Source organism: Nerophis ophidion, linkage group LG03 (genome assembly GCF_033978795.1).
Source record: "Nerophis ophidion isolate RoL-2023_Sa linkage group LG03, RoL_Noph_v1.0, whole genome shotgun sequence".
NCBI classification, from domain to species: Eukaryota; Metazoa; Chordata; class Actinopteri; order Syngnathiformes; family Syngnathidae; genus Nerophis; species Nerophis ophidion.
The window spans coordinates 4,860,684-4,880,237 of record NC_084613.1 but is presented as its reverse complement, the minus strand read 5'-3'; the positions used below and the strand labels follow the sequence as shown (position 1 = coordinate 4,880,237).

General features: G+C 42.2%; 1 protein-coding gene across 1 annotated transcript in view; it reads left to right on the top strand.

Moving 5' to 3' along the window:
• Positions 1 to 328: 328 nt before the first annotated feature.
• tnfrsf21 (tumor necrosis factor receptor superfamily, member 21) overlaps positions 329 to 19,554 on the top strand; it is a 60,549-nt gene continuing 41,323 nt past the window's right edge. Inside the window, exons 1-2 of the mRNA XM_061894078.1 lie at positions 329 to 596; positions 17,371 to 18,016. Of these exons, the coding sequence (XP_061750062.1) occupies positions 480 to 596; positions 17,371 to 18,016 (763 nt within the window). The 5' untranslated portion in view covers positions 329 to 479. The remainder of the gene's footprint in view (positions 597 to 17,370; positions 18,017 to 19,554) is intronic.

Below are 19,554 nucleotides of genomic sequence, written 5' to 3'. Positions count from 1 at the left end.
GTGCTAAACCCCTGGATAAATTTGTTTGGAATTAGGGGCCCCCAAGTTAGTGCTAGATCCCTGGATAGGTTTGTGTGGGATCAGGCCCCCCCCCCCCCCCCCCCCCCCCCCCAAATTAATGCTAAACCCCTGGGTAGATTTGTGTGAGGTTGGGGCCCCTAAATTAGTGCCAGGCCCCTGGATATGAGGATGAACTATCACGGAGGTATTCACACCGCACGTGCGTTGCTCCAAACTGTGCAGCGATTGGCTGCTGCTCCACCTCCGCCCCGCCCTTCCTGTGACGTCATCGTCGTCCCCGCCTATCTCCGGGTCTCCGCAGCGTCCACCGCACTGCTCACTCCCAGCGTGCCCGGGGACGAGGCGCTAGTCCCGGCGTGCCCGCGATGGCAACTCCCGTCAGACATCCGCACTGCCTTAAGGTGCTCCATCCGGGCTCCCCCACCTCAGACCTCCAGTAGAACCCGGACAGGACGAGGATGAGGCGGATGCACAGAAGACGTGGCGGCGGTGGTCCTGTCAACTTGGACCAGGACTTTTCTCCTCACTCATTCATCTTCACGCCATCTTCATCCGCCATGTTTGTTCCGTCCCTGGTGAGTGCTGGCTTTTATTATTATTTCTTTGTCTTTTCAAGGATTCCTGCAGCACATCGGAAGGAGCAGCGCCACCTTTTGTTGACACCCACGCCCTGCACACTGCGTCCCACTCTCAACTCTTTATGCACACCGCGGCTTCCTATTCATATTTTATTTTTATTTTATTTCTACAACATCCACTTGTTCATATTTGCTGAGCATGATGTTGCCAAGTCAGTCTGATCACTAGATGGACAACACTTACATCAGGGGTGTCCAAAGTGCGGCCCCGGGGGCCATTTGCGGCCCGCAGCTAATTGTTTACAGAAGTGTTTTTCAACCACTGTGCCGCGGCACGTGAGATATTGTCTGGTGTGCGGTGGGAAATTATGCAACTTCACCTAATTTATGCCAAATATTATTTTTTTTGCAATTCAATAATTATAATCCGCCAATAATGTGCCCTTGCTTAGTGTCTGTGCCGTGCAAAACTCGGCAGGGGGACCACGTAATCCTCCATGTCAGGAGGGGGCAGCATTGCTTTGTAAAAGTCGGAATGTGTCGGGTGAGACAAGGAAGTTTGTGGTGAACGTGGACCCCGACTTAAAGGGGAACATTATCAGCAGACCTATGTAAGCGTCAATATATACCTTGATGTTGCAGAAAAAAGACCATATGTTTTTTTAACCGATTTCCGAACTCTAAAAGGGTGAATTTGGCGATCTAAACCTTTCAATTGTTCGCTGTCGGAGCGAATATCTTTCACCCGTGACGTCACAATGGGAAGCAATCCACCATTTTCTCAAACACATTTCACACACGAGTCAAATCAGCTCTGTTATTTTCCGTTTTTTCGACTGTTTTCCGTACCTCGGAGACATCATGCCTCTTCGGTGTGTTGTCGGAGGGTGTAACAACACGATCAGGGATGGATTCAAGATGATTTACATACTATTTAGGCTAGCTGTATGTACATTTGTAGCTATATTTGCATCCACCCACATTTAATGCCAAACAAACACATACCAATCGACAGATTTAAGTTGCACCAGTTGTCAAAAGATGCGAAAGTCCCTCGTTTGGTCTGCACATTTTACCGGCGATGCTACGACAGACATGGCACAGAGATGTGTGGATATCCTGCGACACTCAAAGCAGATGCATTTCCAACGATAAAGTCAACGAAATCACAAAGGGTGAGTTTTGTTGATGTTATTGACTTATGTGCTAATCAGACATATTTAGTCGTGGCATGACTGCCAGCTAATTGATGCTAACATGCTATTTAGGCTAGCTGTATGTACATTTGTAGCTATATTTGCATCCAGCCTTTCCATCCACCCACATTTAATGCCAAACAAACACATACCAATCGACGGATTTAAGTTGCACCAGTTGTCAAAAGATGCGAAAGTCCCTCGTTTGGTCTGCACATTTTACCGGCGATGCTACGACAGACATGGCACAGAGATGTGTGGATATCCTGCGACACTCAAAGCAGATGCATTTCCAACGATAAAGTCAACGAAATCACAAAGGGTGAGTTTTGTTGATGTTATTGACTTATGTGCTAATCAGACATATTTAGTCGTGGCATGACTGCCAGCTAATCGATGCTAATGTGCTATTTAGGCTAGCTGTATGTACATTTGTAGCTATATTTGCGTCCAGCCTTTCCCTCCACCCACATTTAATGCCAAACAAACACATACCAATCGACGGATTTAAGTTGCACCAGTTGTCAAAAGATGCGAAAGTCCCTCGTTTGGTCTGCACATTTTACCGGCGATGCTACGACAGACATGGCACAGAGATGTGTGTATATCCTGCGACACTCAAAGCAGATGCATTTCCAACGATAAAGTCAACGAAATCACAAAGGGTGAGTTTTGTTGATGTTATTGACTTATGTGCTAATCAGACATATTTGGTCGCGGCATGACTGCCAGCTAATCGATGCTAATGTGCTATTTAGGCTAGCTGTACGTACATTTGTAGCTATATTTGCGTCCAGCCTTTCCCTCCACCCACATTTAATGCCAAACAAACACATACCAATCGACATATTTAAGTTGCACCAGTTGTCAAAAGATGCGAAAGTCCCTCGTTTGGTCTGCACATTTTACCGGCGATGCTACGACAGACATGGCACAGAGATGTGTGGATATCCTGCGACACTCAAAGCAGATGCATTTCCAACGATAAAGTCAACGAAATCACAAAGGTGAGTTTTGTTGATGTTATTGACTTATGTGCTAATCAGACATATTTAGTCGTGGCATGACTGCCAGCTAATCGATGCTAACATGCTATTTAGGCTAGCTGTATGTACATTTGTAGCTATATTTGCATCCAGCCTTTCCATCCACCCACATTTAATGCCAAACAAACACTTACCAATCGACGGATTTAAGTTGCACCAGTTGTCAAAAGATGCGAAAGTCCCTCGTCTGGTCCGCGCATTTTACCGGCTTGGTTGAAAAACATTGGTTTGCTGGACCGCCACACATTCTGTTAAAATTGCAAAATTGATAGTATTGCAAAAATTGAAAAAAAAAAAAACATTTTAAAAAGGTGGAATGAGGTGAAATCTAATGAGGAAAAAATGGCAATGTTGACACAAAGCTGGCAGTTTTTTTTTTTCCTTTTGTCTTTATTTTCTTTTTTTCCATTGCTCCAAAAAAAAAAGGGACCAAAAAAATGTATGGTATAATGAATTATTACTTTAAAAATGATCACTTTGAAATGTTTTATGTGGAAAAAATATTGCATATGTTGTAGGGGTGTGGGGAAAAATCGATTCGAATACATTGTGCGATTCAGAATCGATTATCATTTTTTTAAAAATCTATTTTTTTTTGGTGATTTTTTTTTGTTATCAATCCAACAAACCACTACACAGCAATACCATAACAATGCAATCCAATTCCAAAACCGAACCTGACCCAGCAACACTCAGAACTGCAATAAAGACACAAACACCACACAGAACAAACCAAAAGTAGTGAAACAAAAATGAATATTATCAACAACAGTATCAATATTAGTTATCATTTCAGCATAGCAGTGATTAAAAATCCCTCATTGACATTATCATTAGACATTTATAAAAATAATAAAAAAGAACAAGTGGCTTACACTTGCATGGCATCTCATAAGCTGGACAACACACTGTGTCCAATGTTTTCACAAAGATAAGATGAATCATATTTTTAGTTAGTTTAATAGTTAAAACAAATTACGTTATTGCAATCAGTTGATAAAACATTGTCCTTTACAATTATAAAAGCTTTTTTACAAAAATCTACTACTCTGCTAGCATGTCAGCAGACTGGGGTAGATCCTGCTGAAATCTATGTATTGAATGAATACAGAATCCTTTTGAATCGGAAAAATATCGTTTTTGAATCGCGTTGAATCGAAAAAAAATCAATATATTATCGAATCGCGACCCCAAGAATCGATATTGAATCGAATCGTGGGACACTCAAAGATTCGCAGCCCTGATATGTTGTGGGGTTGCCATATAAAAACATTAAAGTTTTGACAAAAGAGCATAAAACAAACAAAATAATAGTTAAAACTTAAAATCGACGGATATATCGGAAGTTGATCTTGAAATTTAAGTGTTAAAAGTAAAAAAATAATAATAAAAATGCATCGCTTTATGAGTGGGGAACCTTTCTGATCTCAAATATATTTAGTAGGATTTTATTTAACTTTTCACTGTGATTACTCAAAAATATTAAATAATTAAAATCAATGGTGTCCTGCTTTATTGATCTTTGAGGACTTTAATTGCTAAATAAAGGAACTCTCCTGAAGGAATAAATAAAGTACTATCTATCTATCTATCTATCTATCTATCTATCTATCTATCTATCTATCTATCTATCTATCTATCTATCTATCTATCTATCTATCTATCTATCCATCTATCCATCTATCCATCCATCCATCCATCCATCCATCCATCCATCCATCCATCCATCCATCCATCCATCCATCCATCCATCCATCCATCCATCCATCCATCCATCCATCCATCCATCCATCCATCCATCCATCCATCCATCCATCCATCCATCCATCCATCCATCCATCCATCCATCCATCCATCCATCTATCTATCTATCTATCTATCTATCTATCTATCTATCTATCTATCTATCTATCTATCTATCTATCTATCTATCTATCTATCTATCTATCTATCTATCTATCTATCTATCTATCTATCTATCTATCTATCTATCTATCTATCTATCTATCTATCTATCTATCTATCTATCTATCTATCTATCTATCTATCTATCTATCTATCCATCCATCCATCTATCTATCTATCTATCTATCTAAATACTATATATTTCAGTTTTACTATAAAAACAAAGTTTTCTTTGACAGAAAAGGCATAAAACCTTATTTGGTTTTCTTTATGTCATGGGTCACCAACCTTTTTGAAACCAAGAGCTACTTCTTGGGTACTGATTAAATTGAAGGGCTACCAGTTTGATACACACTTAAATAAATTGCCAGAAATAGCCAATTTGCTCAATTTACCCTTAACTCTTATGTTATCATTAATAATTAATGATATTTACTTTGTGGAAACACTGTGACGTCTTGCCGGCATCGTGGCGGTGTGTTTGCGTTCTCCCGTGGCTGCAGCGAAGATAGGTAGGAACAATGATTTATTTCTACATACTAGGAACCAAAAACACTTGCTCGAAGGCACTAACAACAAAACAAACAGAACTGGCGTAGGAGCTAAAAGGAACAAAGTGCTAGCATGTGAACTAGGGATAAATAAAGAAAATAGCATGGAAGCTAATCGAGTATACGAAAGGTAGTTAGCACAATGCGGGAAGAGCAATGTCAACTGTATTGTGAAGCAAACAAGAGTCCAAGTCTGAATGTCAAACAAAGGCGGGCATATATAGGGACATAAATCAGGAGGCAGGTGTGCGTGATCACACGGAAGGCAGGTGACACAAGTGCGTTGCTAGGACAACAGATATAAACCAGGAAGTGCCACAAAGAACTGAGGAAGACAAATACTAGACAGAATGTGATAACAAACAGAACCAAAACCAGAATTTGTCATGATCCAAGATGTGGATCATGACAAACACTGATCATCTTAATGGTTTCTCTCAATAAATATATATTTTTGATGACATGTTTTAAATAGGTTAAAATCCAATCTGGACTTTGTTAGAATATATAACAAATTGGACCAAGTAATATTTCTAACAAAAACAAATCATTATTTCTTCTGGATTATCCAGAACAGAAATTTTAAAAGAAATTCAAAAGACTTTGAAATAAGATTTAAATTTGATTCTACAGATTTTCTAGAATTTTTTTGAATTTTAATCGTAAGTTTGAAGACATATTTCACAAATATTCTTCGTCGAAAAAACAGAAGCTAAAATGACGAATTTAATTAAAAATGTATTTATTATTCTTTACAATAAAAAATAAATAAATTTACTTGAACATTGATTTAAATGGTCAGGAAAGAGGAGGAAAGGAATTTAAAAGGTAAAAAGGTATATGTGTTTAAAAATCCTAAAATCATTTTTAAGTGTCACGTGTGGGTCGCATTTTAATGTGGGATCGTTCCTCCAACGCAAACATAGACGCTCCGGACAACAACGTAAAGGTAAGAATGATTTAATAACAAAAACACCGGTACAAAAACAGACAAAAAGAAAACGCGTGGCGAAAGCACAGAAGCTAATGCTAACACTAGCACAGGATCAGGTAACAAGAAAGCACGGAAGCTAATGCTAACGCTAGCACAGGATCAGGTAACAAGAAAGCACAGAAGCTAATGCTAACACTAGCACAGGATCAGGTAACAAGAAAGCACAGAAGCTAATGCTAACACGAGCACAGGATCAGGTAACAAGAAAGCACAGAAGCTAATGCTAACACTAGCACAGGATCAGGTAACAAGAAAGCACAGAAGCTAATGCCAACACTAGCACAGGATCAGGTAACAAGAAAGCACAGAAGCTAATGCTAACGCTAGCACAGGATCAGGTAACAAGAAAGCACGGAAGCTAATGCTAACACTAGCACAGGATCAGGTAACAAGAAAGCACAGAAGCTAATGCTAACACTAGCACAGGATCAGGTAACAAGAAAGCACAGAAGCTAATGCTAACACTAGCACAGGATCAGGTAACAAGAAAGCACAGAAGCTAATGCTAACGCTAGCACAGGATCAGGTAACAAGAACTGAAGTGAATTATATTTATATAGCGCTTTTCTCTAGTGACTCAAAGCGCTTTACATAGCTAAACCCAATATCTAAGTTACATTTAAAGCAGTGTGGGTGGCACTGGGAGCAGGTGGGTAAAGTGTCTTGCCCAAGGACACAACGGCAGTGTAGTCACGGAAGCGGGAATCGAACTTGCAACCCTCAAGTTGCCGGCACGGCCACTCTACCAACCGAGCTACGCCGCCCCACAAGGGGCGGCGTAGCTCGGTATAACAAGGGACCGAGACCGACTGACGGGAAAAGGCAGGCTTAAATAAGGAAGCGATCAACAAAAACAGGTGTGCCTTTGGAACCCGCAGCAGGTGAAATTAACCCGTTACCATGGTGACCAAACTGACTCACAAGGTACACAAACAACAAAGGGAGTCCAAACTAACAGAAAATAACTCAACTAAACATGATCCAGACTACGGATCATGACCACAAGGTTGTATTTTTTCTCAAAAATTCTCAAAAAAGAAATGAATTTATTTAAACAAGTGAAGACCAAGTCTTTAAAAAATTTTCTCGGATTTTTTAATTCTATTTGAATTTTGTCTCTCTTAGAATTAAAAATGTCCGGCAAAGCGAGACCAGCTTGCTAGTAAATACATAAAATTAAAAAAAATAGAGGCAGCTCACTGGTAAGTGCTGCTATTTGAGCTATTTTTAGCACAGGCCAGCGGGCGACTCATCTGGTCCTTACGGGCCCCGTGTTGGTGACCCCTGGTCTCGCCCACATTGAAAGAGTGTGACGTCTGGTGCTGTTTGCTGGTAGCTGCATCATTTCTGCTGCACTGGCAACCACACCCTCACATCCTTCCTGTTTGCTAACCACACCCTCACATCCTTCCTGTTTGCTAACCACACCCTCACATCCTTCCTGTTTGCTAACCACACCCTCACATCCTTCCTGTTTGCTAACCACACCCTCACATCCTTCCTGTTTGCTAACCACACCCTCACATCCTTCCTGTTTGCTAACCACACCCTCACATCCTTCCTGTTTGCTAACCACACCCTCACATCCTTCCTGTTTGCTAACCACACCCTCACATCCTTCCTGTTTGCTAACCACACCCTCACATCCTTCCTGTTTGCCAACCACACCCTCACATCCTTCCTGTTTGCTAACCACACCCTCACATCCTTCCTGTTTGCTAACCACACCCTCACATCCTTCCTGTTTGCTAACCACACCCTCACATCCTTCCTGTTTGCTAACCACACCCTCACATCCTTCCTGTTTGCTAACCACACCCTCACATCCTTCCTGTTTGCTAACCACACCCTCACATCCTTCCTGTTTGCTAACCACACCCTCACATCCTTCCTGTTTGCTAACCACACCCTCACATCCTTCCTGTTTGCTAACCACACCCTCACATCCTTCCTGTTTGCTAACCACACCCTCACATCCTTCCTGTTTGCTAACCACACCCTCACATCCTTCCTGTTTGCTAACCACACCCTCACATCCTTCCTGTTTGCTAACCACACCCTCACATCCTTCCTGTTTGCTAACCACACCCTCACATCCTTCCTGTTTGCCAACCACACCCTCACATCCTTCCTGTTTGCTAACCACACCCTCACATCCTTCCTGTTTGCTAACCACACCCTCACATCCTTCCTGTTTGCTAACCACACCCTCACATCCTTCCTGTTTGCTAACCACACCCTCACATCCTTCCTGTTTGCCAACCACACCCTCACATCCTTCCTGTTTGCCAACCACACCCTCACATCCTTCCTGTTTGCTAACCACACCCTCACATCCTTCCTGTTTGCTAACCACACCCTCACATCCTTCCTGTTTGCTAACCACACCCTCACATCCTTCCTGTTTGCTAACCACACCCTCACATCCTTCCTGTTTGCTAACCACACCCTCACATCCTTCCTGTTTGCTAACCACACCCTCACATCCTTCCTGTTTGCTAACCACACCCTCACATCCTTCCTGTTTGCTAACCACAACATCACGTCGCCTCTTGCTCGGCGGCTGACTCTGTGACTGCTCTTGTTGTCGTTGAAGGGCAGAGAGATGCTACATGTGACAATAAAAGAGGCAGTAGACCAGACTTGACTGCAGAGACAATGACTGTGTGCAGTATTTGCACTTCCTTCTTCCCTGCTTCACATACTACAACAAACCCCGTTTCCATATGAGTTGAGAATTAGTGTTTGATGTAAATATAAACAGAATACAATGATTTGCAAATCCTTTTCAACCCATATTCAGTTGAATATGCTACAAAGACAACATATTTGATGTTCAAACTCATAAACTTTATTTTTTTTTTTGCAAATAATTAGAATTTCATAGCTGCAACACGTGCCAAAGTAGTTGGGAAAGGGCATGTTCACCACTGTGTTACATCACCTTTTATTTTAACAACACTCAATAAACGTTTGGGAACTGAGGAAACCAATTGTTGAAGCTTTGAAAGTGGAATTCTTTCCCATTCTTGTTTTATGTAGAGCTTCAGTCCTTCAAGTGAAGTGAATTATATTTATATAGCGCTTTTTCTCTAGTGACTCAAAGCGCTTTACATAGTGAAACTCATTATCTAAGTTACATTTAAAGCAGTGTGGGTGGCACTGGGAGCAGGTGGGTAAAGTGTCTTGCCCAAGGACACAACGGCAGGGACTAGGATGGCGGAAGCGGGAATCGAACCTGCAACCCTCAAGTTGCTGGCACGGCCACTCACGACCCAGGATGGACCGCTCGCCTGTATCGGTTGGGGACATCTCGACGCTGCTGATCCGCTTGAGATGGTTTCCTGTGGACGGGACTCTCGCGGCTGTGTTGGAGCCACTATGGATTGAACTTTCACAGTATCATGTTAGACCCGCTCGACATCCATTGCTTTCGGTCCCCTAGAGGCGGCGGGGGTTGCCCACATCTGAGGTCCTCTCCAAGGTTTCTCATAGTCAGCATTGTCACTGGCGTCCCACTGGATGTGAATTCTCTCTGCCCACTGGGTGTGAGTTTTCCTTGCCCTTTTGTGGGTTCTTCCGAGGATGTTGTAGTCGTAATGATTTGTGCAGTCCTTTGAGACATTTGTGATTTGGGGCTATATAAATAAACATTGATTGACTCTACCAACCGAGCTAAACCGCCCTAACAGTCCGGGGTCTCCGCTGTCGTATTTTAGGCTTCATAATGCGCCACACATTTTCCATGGGAGACAGGTCTGGACTGCAGGCGGGCCAGGAAAGTACCCGCACTCTTTTACTTTGAAACCACGCTGTTGTAACACGTGGCTTGGCATTGTTTTGCTGAAATAAGCAGGGGCGTCCATGAAAAAGATGGCAGCATATGTTGTTCCAAAACCTGTTTGTACCTTTCAGCATTAATGGTGCCTTCACAGATGTGTAAGTTACCCATGCCTTGGGCACTAATACACCCCCATACCATCACACATGCTGGCTTTTACACTTTGCGTCAATAACAGTCTGGTTGGTTCTTTTCCTCTTTGTTCCGGAGGACACCACGTCCACAGTTTCCAAATATAATTAGAATTGTGGACTCGTCAGACCACAGAACACTTTTCCACTTTGCATCAGTCCATCTTAGATGAGCTCGGGCCCAGAAAAAGCCGGCGACGTTTCTGGATGTTGTTGATAAATGGCTTTTGCTTTGCATAGTAGAGTTTTAACTTGCATTTACAGATATAGCGACCAACTGTATTTAGTGACAGTGGTTTTCCGAAGTATTCCTGAGCCCATGTGGTGATATCCTTTAGAGATTAATGCAGTGCCGTCTGAGGGATGGAAGGTCACGGTCATTCAATGTTAGTTTCCGGCCATGCCGCTTACGTGGAGTGATTTCTCCAGATTCTCTGAACCTTTTGATGATATTATGGAGCGTAGATGTTGAAATCCCTAAATTTCTTGCAATTGCACTTTGAGAAAGGTTGTTCTTAAACTGTTTGACTATTTGCTCACGCAGTTGTGGACAAAGGGGTGTACCTCGCCCCATCCTTTCTTGTGAAAGACTGAGCATTTTTTGGGAAGCTGTGCACACCTGTGGGATGTTCCATATAAGTGTTTGATGAGCATTCCTCAACTTTATCAGTATTTATTGCCTCCTTTCCCAACTTCTTTGTCATGGGGTTTGTGTATATATGTATATATATATATACATATATATATATATATACCTCACTAAAGTTATGACACATTGATTAAGAATGACCTAGTTTAGCTATTGTAGTCTAGTGTGTTTTGGAGTATTGTAATATGTTTTGGTGTTCTTTGTTTCCTTCCATTATCGCAGGGCTTTCATCCTAGGGACGTATGGTGGTGTGTTTTCATCTTGTTTATTGATGTACTATAACATAGGAGTTGTTATAGTGCTAGCGGGATGTATAATGTAGCCTGGAAGAGTCAGGGTTGCATGGGATTCTGGGTATTTGGTATGTTGTGTTTATGTTGTGTTACAGTGCGGATGTTTTCCAGCAATGTGTTTGTCATTCTTGCTTGGTGTGGGTTCACAGTGTGGCGCATATTAGTCAGAGTGTTTAAGTTGTTTGTATCACAACCCTCAGTGTGACCTGCATGGCTGTTGAACAAGTATGCCTGGAAATCGCTTAAGGAAGGTAATAGCGGTTTTACACAATACGTGACTGGTTGGCACGAACATATTGTTATGTAACAGCGGGCACAACTACATGTATTGGAAGATTTTTAAGGGTATTGCCATCATGGCCCGGCCTCAATGCTGCTGACCGAGTGAAAATCGCAAAATGCAAACCTCAGATAATTTTAGGGAAAGGCACTGAGGTCAGAAATATCCCGGTAAATTCGGGAAGGTGGGCAAGTTTTCAGCTGAGCCACACCAGAGTGATCAAAGAGCCGCGGGTTGCTGACCCCTGGTTTACATGTATAACTTTCTCCGACTTTCTAAGACGTGATTTAGGCCACTTCTTTTTCCGTCTCATTTTGTCCACCAAACTTACAACGTTGGGCATGAATGCACGAAGGTGAGTTTTGTTGATGTTATTGACTTATGCGGAGTGTGCTAATCAGACATATTTGGTAACTGCATGACTGTAAGCTAATCGATGCTAACATGCTATTTAGGCTAGCTACATGTACACATTGCATCACCATGCCTTAGGGGTGTAACGGTACACAAAAATTTCGGTTAGGTATGTACCTCGGTTTAGAGGTCACGGTTCGGTTAATTTTCGGTACAGTAAGAAAACAACAAAATATTAATTTTTTGGGTTATTTATTTACCAAATTTGTAAACAATGGCTTTATCCTTTTAACATTGGGAACACTATAATAATTCTGCCCACGTTAATCCACATTAAACTGCCTCAAGTTGTTGTTTTGATTGCAAGCTAATCGATGCTAACATGCTATTTAGGCTAGCTACATGTACACATTGCATCACTATGCCTTAGGGGTGTAACGGTACACAAAAATTTCGGTTCGGTACGTGCCTCGGTTTAGAGGTCACGGTTCGGTTAATTTTCGGTACAGTAAGAAAACAACAAAATATAAATTTTGGGATTATTTATTTACCAAATTTGTAAACAATGGCTTTTTCCTTTTAACATTGGGAACACTATAATAATTCTGCCCACGTTAATCCACATTAAACTGCCTCAAGTTGTTGTTTTGATTAAATAAAATGACAAAACATTTCTTCTACATATAAAAAGTGCAACATCTACTCATCATGCTTAATCTATTACATCATTTGGGAAGCCTGTAGTTGACTTTTATTATGTAAATGTTATATTTTTGTCAACATGTGATAGATAGCAGGGACCCTGCCATTCAAAACTAGGCTGCTACATTACTAATGATTAATAGAACTATAGCTGGAAAAAATAGTACAACAGCAATAGGAGACTATTCATCCCTGAACACCATGGAGTTCAATGAAATAACAGACAGACAGGGCTTTGCTGCCCCTAACACACACACAGCAAAATGAGCTAACTGCACGCTAAAAGCTAATTAGCCTTCACCTCAAGCCAGAACTGCGAGCGAGCTGAGCTGCAGTTTAAGTTTCTAGAAGGTCAACGGGCTCATAGTGATGCTAGTAGTAGTTCAAACAATCAATCAATGTTTACTTATATAGCCCTAAATCACTAGTGTCTCAAAGGGCTGCACAAACCACAACACAAACCACTACGACATCCTCGGTAGGCCCACATAAGGGCAAGGAAAACTGACTGGGAGGTGTTTTTTATAATTTGGGGACAGTACGCTGTCCGCTGCTCACATGCTAAACGCATATCTGCTTGACGCTGAAGCATTGACTCCATGCGCTATGAATACGCACTGCTGATTGGATTTGTATGTAACCAATCAGATGGTTGTGTGGGTGGAACAATGCTTGGTGCTCGGACAGAGGCAAAAAGCAGAGCAGCTTGTTAAGACTTTAGTTTACAAACTCGTTTGATACACCTCTGAACCGGACCGAAACGGTTCAATAAAAATACACGTACCGTTACACCCCTGATATGTAGTGTTCATCGTGTGAGGCAATGCAAATTAAACAATGAAAAACACAAATAACGGTTTGAATTGGTCCAGGTTTAAGGGGACTGTTATTACAGACGGACAGGTGTCGCGGTGTGACTGCAGCCGGGCCATAAGAAAACCCTCGTCTCCTTGGCAACGTCTCTGTCGCTTTCACTCACTTGCCGCTTTTCCACTAATGCAGGGGTAGGCAGCCCAGAACGTTGAAAAAGCCATTTTGGAGCCAAATAACATGTTTTTAAGCGCCATTCATATAAAACTTGCGGGCCGCACTAACATTAAACTTTCATATTAAGCTGGGGGCCGCAAAATTACATCTTGTGTCTGAGACCCCTGATCTATATCCAATGTACACATTTCCTTTACTAAAGAGAAGTGTTCCAACTCTCTCAGCAGTCCGCATCAATTGAAGGAATGATGGAAGTAACACAATTCTAAATGAAAGCTGGTTTCTAATCCTGTTGAATGGTTAGCGCCGCCTTAGTTTTGAGCACAAATACTGAGGTGACAACACGGCATGCTAACTGGACCATGAATCGTTTCTCTGTTGTTATCAAACAAAAGCATGTTTGTGTTCTTCCCACTCCCTTTCCATGTGAGTGATAGTTCCCTCTCCCCCAGTCCATGGGCAGCAGTGTGAGCCTCAGTGACAACCTCGTGTCCTCATTGTGCTATTTGCTAGCATGCACACTTGCAGACAAACTCATTCATACTTATAGGCTTGCAACAAATAATCCATTAAAGTTTCCATATGAGTTGGGAAATTGTGTTCGATGTAAATATAAACAGAATACAATGATTTGCAAATCCTTTTCAACCCATATTCAATCAATCAATGTTTATTTATATAGCCCTCAATCACAAATGTCTCAAAGGACTGCACAAATCATTACGACTACAACATCCTCGGAAGAACCCACAAAAGGGCAAGGAAAACTCACACCCAGTGGGCAGGGAGAATTCACATCCAGTGGGACGCCAGTGACAATGCTGACTATGAGAAACCTTGGAGAGGACCTCAGAAGTGGGCAACCCCCCCCCCTCTAGGGGACCGAAAGCAATGGATGTCAAGCGGGTCTAACATGATACTGTGAAAGTTCAATCCATAGTGGCTCCAACACAGCCGCGAGAGTTCAGTTCAAAGCGGATCCGAGACAGCAGCGAGAGTCCCGTCCACAGGAAACCATCTCAAGCGGAGTCTTATCAGCAGCGTAGAGATGTCCCCAACCGATACAGGCGAGCGGTCCATCCTGGGTCTCGACTCTGGACAGCCAGTACTTCATCCATGGTCATCGGATAGGACCCCCTCCACAAGGGAGGGGGGGACATGGGAGAAAAAGAAAAGAAGTGGCAGATCAACTGGTCTAAAAAGGAGGTCTATTTAAAGGCTAGAGTATACAGATGAGTTTTAAGGTGAGACTTAAATGCTTCTACTGAGGTAGCATCTCGAACTGTTACCGGGAGGGCATTCCAGAGTACTGGAGCCCGAAATGAAAACGCTCTATAGCCCGCAGACTTTTTTTGGGCTTTAGGAATCACTAATAAGCCGGAGTCTTTTGAATGCAGATTTCTTGCCGGGACATATGGTAAAATACAATCGGCAAGATAGGATGGAGCTAGACCGTGTAGTATTTTATACATAAGTAGTAAAACCTTAAAGTCACATCTTAAGTGCACAGGAAGCCAGTGCAGGTGAGCCAGTATAGGTATATATGTATGTATATATGTATATAAAGGTATATACAGTATAGGTATATATGTATGTATATATGTATATAAAGGTATATACAGTATAGGTATATATGTATGTATATATGTATATAAAGGTATATACAGTATAGGTATATATGTATGTATGTATGTATATAAAGTTATATACAGTACAGGTATATATGTATGTATATATGTATATAAAGGTATATACAGTACAGGCGTAATGTGATCAAACTTTCTTGTTCTTGTCAAAAGTCTAGCAGCCGCATTTTGTACCAACTGTAATCTTTTAATGCTAGACATGGAGAGACCCGAAAATAATACGTTACAGTAATCGAGGCGAGACGTAACAAACGCATGGATAATGATCTCGGCGTCTTTAGTGGACAAAATGGAGCGAATTTTAGCGATATTACGGAGATGAAAGAAGGCCGTTTTAGTAACGCTTTTAATGTGTGCCTCAAAGGAGAGAGTTGGGTCGAAGATAATACCCAGATTTTTTACCAAGTCACCTTGTTTTATTATTTGGTTGTCAAATGTTAAAGTTGTATTATTAAATAGAGTTCGGTGTCTAGCAGGACCGATAATCAGCATTTCCGTTTTTTTGGCGTTAAGTTGCAAAAAATTAGCGGACATCCATTGTTTAATTTCATTAAGACACGCTTCCAACTGACTACAGTCCGGCGTGTTGGTCAGCTTTAGGGGCATGTAGAGTTGGGTGAGTATGCTACAAAGACTCTGTATGAGTTTTTGGTATGACTCGGACGGGTCCGAGTCATACCAAAAGACTATAAAAAAATGGGATCCATTACCTCCCTGCTTGGCACTCAGCATCAAGGGTTGGAATTGGGGGTTAAATCACCATAAATGATTCCCCCACTGCTCCCCTCACCTCCCAGGAGGTGATTAAGGGGATGGGTCAAATGCAGAGAATAATTTCACCACACCTAGTGTGTGTGAGACAATCATTGGTACTTTAAAGGGGAACATTATCACAATTTCAAAAGGGTTAAAATAAAAAATAATCATTTCCCAGTGGCTTGTTGTATTTTTTGAAATTTTTTTCAAAATTTTACCGGTCCCGGAATATCCCTGAATAAAGCTTTAAAGTGCCTTATTTTCGCTATCTTCGAAACCACTATCCATTTCCCTGTGACGTCACACAGGGCTGCCAATACAAACAAACATGGCGGTTACCACAGCAAGATATAGCGACATTAGCTCGGATTCAGACTCGGATTTCAGCGGCTTAAGCGATTCAACAGATTACGCATGCATTGAAACGGATGGTCGGAGTATGGAGGCAGATAGCGAAAGCGAAATTGAAGAAGAAATTGAAGCGAATAGCTATTCGGCTATAGCGTGGGTGTACCTAATGAAGTGGCCCATAGCATGGCTGCCTTATTAGCATCGCCGGTAAAATGTGCGGACCAAACGATCAGGACTTTTGCATCTTGTGACACTGGAGCAACTTAAATCCGTCGATTGGTAAGTGTTTGTTTCGCATTAAATATGGGTATCTAGTTTCAAATGTACATACAGCTAGCGTAAATGGCATGTTAGCATGGATTAGCGTAGCATGTTAGCATCCATTAGCTGGCAGTCATGCCGTGACCAAAGATGTCTGATTAGCACATAAGTCAACAACATCAACAAAACTCACCTTTGTGATTTCGTTGAGTTTATTGTTGCAAATGCATCTGCAGGTTATCCATACATCTCTGTGCCATGTCTGTAAAATGTGGAAACACTTTGGTACATTCAATGGGGGTCTGGCGGCAGATTTCTTGCCGGTGGTGCAACTTGAATCCCTCCCTGTTAGTGTTGTTACACCCTCCGACAACACACCGACGAGGCATGATGTCTCCAAGGTTCCAAAAAATAGTCGAAAAAACGGAAAATAACAGAGCTGAGACCCGGTGTTTGTAATGTGAAAATGAAAATGGCGGCTGTGTTACCTCGGTGACGTCATCGCTAAAAGACCGATAAACAGAAAGGCGTTTAATTCGCCAAAATTCACCCATTTAGAGTTCGGAAATCGGTTAAAAAAATACTTTGTCTTTTTTCTGCACCATCAAGGTATATATTGACGCTTACATAGGTCTGCTGATAATGTTCCCCTTTAACTTTAACCTGACAGAGAAAAATTGCAATTCGGTTTTGTCTCTGAATCTTACAGCCCGAGTTTTATGTGGGAACTCCGTCCGCCTCTGGACCATAGCGAATGTTGCTCAAAAATCTGATGACAAATACACCTCTGATTAAAACCAACTCATTTAGAAATGTTCTCTTCTTCAGGTCCTGTGGACATTGGTGCTTGAGATCTCCTCCCAGGTTTCCACGACATCTAACCGGGCTGACCCGCCCCTCCTGTCCCCTCGCTACTATCAGTACATAGACCCAGACTCGGGCACCCGGCTGGTCTGCGACAAGTGCCCGGCAGGCACTCACGTGTCCGCCCACTGTTCCTCCACGTCCGTGAGGGAGTGCGCCCCCTGCCCTGCGGGTACCTTCACGGGCGGTGAAAACGGTGTGGTCCAATGCCATCGCTGCCAGACTCCATGTCCTGCAGGCCTCGTTGAGGAAGTACCCTGCACTGCCACCCGGGACCGTATGTGCATATGCCCGCCTGGCAGATTCTTATCGGGGGAAGGTGGCACAGAGTGTACCCCCCACTCCATGTGCCCGCCAGGGACAAGGGTGAGAAAGCGGGGTAGTGGCACAGAAGATGTTCTCTGCAAGCCGTGCACCAAAGGAACTTTCTCCCGTGTGGAGTCCAGAGCCCTCAAGTGCCAAGCCCACTCGGACTGCCAAGCCCAGGGGCTGATGCTGCTCACAGTGGGAACCAGAGAGACCGATAACGTCTGCGGACCGCCCACCGCAGCCAACTCATCTTCCCTTCCACTTGGACAGCACTTAGCAACATCGCTGAAAGATCACAAAGGTAAGCGATACTTTGTTTGTGCTGACCTAGGTTCCTAGTAGGGCTGCGAATCTTTGGGTGTCCCACGATTTGATTCAATATCGATTCTTGGGGTCACGATTCGATAATATATCGATTTTTTTCGATTCGATTCCTGATTCAAAAACTATATTTTTCCGATTCAAAAGGATTCTGTATTCATTCAATACTGTCACGCCTATGGTTCATGTTTTGTTTTGGTCATGCTATGTTTAGTTTTTTGGACATTTAGTTTTGTTTTGCCTTACCATGCCAACTGATTTAGTTTTCTGTCATGTCTGATCATGAGTTTTGTACGGCCATACTAACCTGAGCATCCCCAATCTTATCTGTTCTCAAAGCTAAGCAGTGTCTGGCCTGGTTAGTACTTGGATGGGAGACTGCCTAGGAATACCAGGTGCTTTTGACCCTTTGGACTCTTAAGTTCCTTTTTTTTTTCCCACTCCCTGTTTTGTTACCATGACAACCAATCAGTTCACCCGTCCTGTCTCACACCTGTTTTCACTTATGTTCATTATTTAAGCCACCGTTACCAGTTAGTCAGTCTGGCAACATCACCTCATTCACGCACCTTGATTATCTGCTTCATGCCTTGCAATGCTGTCCATTTTGTCCACGTAAGTTTTTTGTTATTCATGCCACCGCGCAAGTGTTTTCGTTTCATGTTTGTAGTTTATAGCCTTTGTGCTAGTCTTTTGTTTCATAGCCCGGTTTTTTTGTACCGCCATTGTGCGCGCTTTTTGTTGGTTCCTGTTTTTAGTTTTAGAGTTAAAATAAAGATGTACCTTCCTTCACGCCGTTTCCACTCCACTCGCTTTGCACCTCGGGAAAACAACCCAAGACCAAGTCCAAGCCTGACAAATACATAGATTTCAGCAGGATCTACCCCAGTCTGCTGACATGCTAGCAGAGTAGTAGATTTAAAAAAAAAAAAAAAAGCTTTTATAATTGTAAAGGACAATGTTTTATCAACTGATTGCAATAATATAAATTTGTTTTAACTATTAAACGAACCAAAAATATGACCTATTTTATCTTTGTGAAAACATTGGACACAGTGTGTTGTCCAGCTTATGAGATGCCATGCAAGTGTAAGCCACTTGTTCTTTTTTATTATTTTTTATAAATGTCTAATGATAATGTCAATGAGGGATTTTTAATCACTGCTATGCTGAAATTATAACTAATATTGATACTGTTGTTGATAATTTCACTACTTTTGGTTTGTTCTGTGTGGTGTCTCCTCTCATTTGCTCTGTTTATTGCAGTTCTGAGTGTTGCTGGGTCAGGTTCGGTTTTGGAATTGGATTGCATTGTTGTGGTATTGCTGTGCGGTTTGTTGGATTGATAAAAAGAAAATCGATTTTTTAAAAATGAGAATCGATTATAAATCGCACAATGTATTCGAATCGATTTTTTCCCACACCCCTATCCATCCATCTTCTTCCGCTTATCCGAGGTTGGGTCGCGGGGGCGACAGCCTAAGCAGGGAAACCCAGACTTCCCTCTCCCCAGCCACT